This window comes from Oncorhynchus tshawytscha, unplaced genomic scaffold (genome assembly GCF_018296145.1).
Source record: "Oncorhynchus tshawytscha isolate Ot180627B unplaced genomic scaffold, Otsh_v2.0 Un_contig_13292_pilon_pilon, whole genome shotgun sequence".
In the NCBI taxonomy this organism is placed as follows: Eukaryota; Metazoa; Chordata; class Actinopteri; order Salmoniformes; family Salmonidae; genus Oncorhynchus; species Oncorhynchus tshawytscha.
In genome coordinates, this window is record NW_024605256.1 from 1 (window position 1) to 4,367 (window position 4,367).

The 4,367-nt window shown below is 37.9% G+C and overlaps 1 protein-coding gene across 1 annotated transcript; it reads left to right on the top strand.

The window, feature by feature from the left end:
- The first annotated feature begins 47 nt into the window (after positions 1 to 47).
- On the top strand, positions 48 to 3,192 carry LOC112215075 (C-type mannose receptor 2-like). Its single transcript, XM_024374081.2, has 5 exons — positions 48 to 268; positions 384 to 776; positions 1,168 to 1,530; positions 1,739 to 1,845; positions 1,988 to 3,192. Exons 1-5 carry the CDS (start codon positions 232 to 234, stop codon positions 2,075 to 2,077), a joined length of 990 nt encoding a protein of 329 aa, XP_024229849.2. The 5' UTR covers positions 48 to 231; the 3' UTR covers positions 2,078 to 3,192.
- The last annotated feature ends 1,175 nt before the right edge of the window (positions 3,193 to 4,367 follow it).

Sequence of the window (4,367 nt, forward strand, 5' to 3'; positions counted from 1 at the left end):
AGTTTTAAAACATGAACCTATTTGATGATTGGTTTTCAGAGTTGTGAAAATTGAATTCCTACTTGAGAAAATTTCACCAAAGAGATTAAAGAAAAACGGTAAATGTTAGCCCTTGTTAGCAATCACTGATGATGAAGAAATAGATGCAAAATATAGAATAAATATGTACTATATCATTATTATTATATTTAATTGATTAATCCCTTTTATATTCCATTAGTCAGCCAAACGATGGGGTGGAGAACCCATCTCTTACTATTTCTTACAGGTAAGTACAGTAAATGTGTGTCTGTACAGTATGTTATATTTCTGTGTTGTTGGATGGAAGGTATGTGACCATGTAAGGACTAGATATGTATGTACTAAATTACTTTTATTCCCAGGGTTGTATTTGCCTTCTCCATGCCTTCCTTATCAGTACCACTTTGTGGAAAGTTGGACAACCTGGAAGGAAGCACAGACCTACTGCAGAGATACGTACACTGACCTGGTCACCATTCGCAATATTGAGGATATGAACAGATTGATGAAAATGGACAGGTTTAGTGTTAATTATTGGATAGGCACTGTCTGGATAGGGCTGTATGATGATATTATTAACAGCTGGGGGTGGTCTCTTGAAGACAGTGACTACTACGGTAAGGGAGAGGCTGAGTTTAGACACTGGCAGAGCGGTGCACCTGATAACGTTGCGGAACAACCCTGTGTGGTCATTAAAAATGGGATGTGGAAAAATCAGGATTGCAAGCTGGAGCGTTCCTTCATCTGCTGCACCGGTGAGAAATGTGATTTTTTTCTTTGCCTTATTCCTCCGTCTAGAGTTTTAAGTAGACTATTACTGTGCTAATCACTTTTCTTGTCATTTTCATGTTTACAAACACACACTCAAACAGGCATACTGTAAACACTGATGAGCAGCCTCAGTGTAATCCAGTCAAGTACATTTAAAAAAAATTTTTTTTAGCAGACACTCTTATCCAAAATGCATGAATGTTCCTACTATTTCATACTGTTTCTCCCGTGGGAATTGAACTCACAACCCTGGCCTGGCAAGCACCATGCTCTACCAACTGAGTAACACATGACCACCTTACTTGAAGTGCAAAATGTAGATTTGTAAGAAAGTACCCACTCATCCTGATTTCTAAATCCATCCATTATTTGCAGGTGAGAGAAATAATAGTCCGAGATTTATCTTAGTAAACGAAACAAAAAAAAGCTGGGGTGAAGCTCAGAACTACTGCAGAAATCACTACCGAGATCTGGCCAGTGTGAGGAACCAGGCTGAGAACCAGGAGATTGAGACCTTGGTTGGTGATAGTGACGTGTGGATTGGCCTGTTTAGCGACTCCTGGAAGTGGTCAGATGGCAGTGGTTCCTCATTTAGGCACTGGAAGTTGGGAGAACCCAATAACAATGACAGTAAACCTCGATGTGGTGGAGCAGTGTTCAAGGAAGGAAACACGGTGTCAGACGAATGGACAGATTGGCCCTGTGATAATACTTGGCAACCCTTTGTTTGCTACAGCAGTGAGTTAATGTATAAACTATTCTGACAAAGTGATAAACAACTGGATTGCTTGTAAAAAGAGAAAAATACATGATGCATTTCTAATTGTAGTCTTGAGCATTAGGGTCTACACAAAATGTCAATGTAACCCTCCCTTCACTTTCCTATATAACATGCACTGCGATCAACATGACAAAAGCTTAATTCTCGTGTCTGTTTATTTCTAAGCTCCCCCAGTGAAGACGACTCAGAAGGTGGTGCGAGTGAGACTGACCCCGAATGACCAAAACATGGACATGAATGATCCTGTCATACAGGAGGCCATCTTACTGCAAGTGAGTCTCGTGGTATCTTTTTGGGGTCTATTATTGACACATTTCAAGTATAAAAAAGATAACATGATGCACTATATTATAATCCATTATTATATTATAGCATTGCACATTATACTGTGTTCCGTGTATTTTTGTTCCTCAGATAAAGAAGGAGCTGAGGGAGAAGGGGATGTCTGATGACGTCAAACTGAGATGGAAGGAGCAACCCGATGGGAAGATCTTCCACAAATAAGAAAAGGGGGTTCCCAAAAGATGGAGAGAGATCCAGTTATGACAAAAAGAGGATTGTAAATTTGATTATATTTCTTGATTCTTAGGAAAACTCTCCTCCTATTTATTATTTTAGCTGATTTTGAGTTTTGTATGTGTCCAACTATATGGTATGATCATATTTTACATTCACACATTAAGATTGTTACTATCCTTAATTAATTAAATGATTTAAAATGATTCATTATTTTGTGAACATCTATGTATTCCTAGAGCAGGGATCATCCACTAGATTCAGCCGCGTGCCGATTTTGTTCTTGAGCGGATGGTCAGGGGGCCGGAACATCATTTCAAATAATTTGTAGACAGCAAATTGACCATTGAGTCCAAACAGACGTAATATTTGACTAAAACCTAGCTTTGAAATGCATCTCAATATTAGGAAGGTGTTTTTAATGTTTTGTGCACTCGATGTATATCATTCTATTTGCGTTAGAATACTTTAGAACAGATTCCCCAAATTAAAATCACTTGGAGCTGATTTGCGGGTATTTTTACAGTCTTTTATGTCCAACAACAACAACAACAAATTCGTCTTTTGGGCCACCAGTTGGCGAACCCTGTCCTAGAGTATGTATTACATTACATATATTATATTACTGTATATGCTGTTGCAATCATTAACAATTAACAGGCAGATAGGAAAAAAAGAGGCGGAGAAAAGGGGGAAGAAGAGAACGAAGAGAAAGACAGAGATCTAACTCCAAATGATGTCGGATCATATAAGTGACTTATAACCTTTTGGCTTTAGATATCATCTGACATTTTGTATGAAATATCATTTGAGTGTGTATTATAAACGTGTGTTAAGATATCTCGACTTTCTTTTGTGGGGAGATTATTCCTTTGATTTGATTGACAATTTAAAAACACGAATAGAATTCATTTAAAATCATTGAGGATAAAAATGTACAGAGTGTAAAAACCTATTTCCATTTTGGTCCTCTTGTTTTATTTAATTATAATCATGACATTACATTAATTTAAAAAAACGTCATAAATAAGGTACACATTTTCTGGAATTAGTGTTGTTCTTTGTAATTTGGAAGCAAATTATAATAAAGGATGACAACTTCACTTGTGACTGTTTTTGTTTCTTTGTCAACACATACTTTAAAGGGCAACTCTTACCCAGAGCAGTGAGGGCAGAGGTGGGGCGGGTTTAAGGGGACAGTATGTTCCCTGATTGGATAGGTGTGGTTAAATATTACCATTTCCCCACCTCCTATCAGGAACACCTGTATTGGAATCGACTGAACACGTTTTTTTCTGCTTACCTGGGTGTAATTACACACAGGTGAGTCACATTCATGTAGAATATTGTATAATATACAGTACCAGTCAAAAGTGTGGACACACCTACTCATTCAGTGAAGACATCACAACTATTAAATAACACATAGGGAATCATGTAGTAACCAAAAAAGTGTTAAACAAATAAAATTATAATTTATATTTGAGATTCTTCAAAGTAGCCACCCTTTGCCTCAATAACAGCTTTGGCATTCTCTCAACAGCTTGTGGCATTCTCTCAACCAGCTTCATGAGGTAGTCACCTGGAATGCATTTCAATTATCAAGTGTGCCTTGTTAAAAGTTCAATATTGGAATTTATTTCCTTCTTAATGCGTATGCGTAGCCAATCAGTTGTGTTGTGACAAGGTAGGGGTGGTATACAGATGTTAGCGCTATTTCGGAAAAACCAAGAGTAATAATGAAGACATCAAAACTATGAAATAACACATATGGAATCATTAAGTAACAAAAAAAGTGTTAAACAAATCCAAATATATTTTATATTCAAAATTCCTCAAAGTAGCCACCCTTTGCCTTGATGACAGCTTTGCACACTCTTGGCATTCTCTCAACCAGCTTCATGAGGTAGTCACCTGGAATACTTTTCCAACAGTCTTGAAGGTGTTCCCACATATGCTGAGCACTTATTGGCTGCTTTTCCTTCACTATGCAGTCTAACTAATCCCAAACCATCTCAATTTGGACCCCAGGAAGAGTAGCTGCTGCTTTTGCAACAGCTAATGGGGATACTAATAAAATACCAAAATACCAAATTGGGTTGAGGTCGGGTGTTTGTGGTCAGATCATCTGATGCACCACTCCATCACTCTCCCTCTTGGTCAAATAGCCCTTACACAGCCTGGAGGTGTGTTTTGGGTCATTGTCCTGCTGAAAAACCAATGATAGTCCCGCTAATTGCAAACCTGATGGGATGGCGTATCGCTGTAGAATGTTGTG

Excerpts from the sequence above, each read along its gene's own strand:
- LOC112215075 (XM_024374081.2), top strand. The coding sequence starts at position 232 with ATGGGGTGGAGAACCCATCTCTTACTATTTCTTACAG. Across the intron at positions 269-383 it reads TCTCTTACTATTTCTTACAG|GGTTGTATTTGCCTTCTCCA; the intron begins GTAAGTACAGTA and ends TTTTATTCCCAG. Across the intron at positions 777-1,167 it reads TTCCTTCATCTGCTGCACCG|GTGAGAGAAATAATAGTCCG; the intron begins GTGAGAAATGTG and ends CATTATTTGCAG.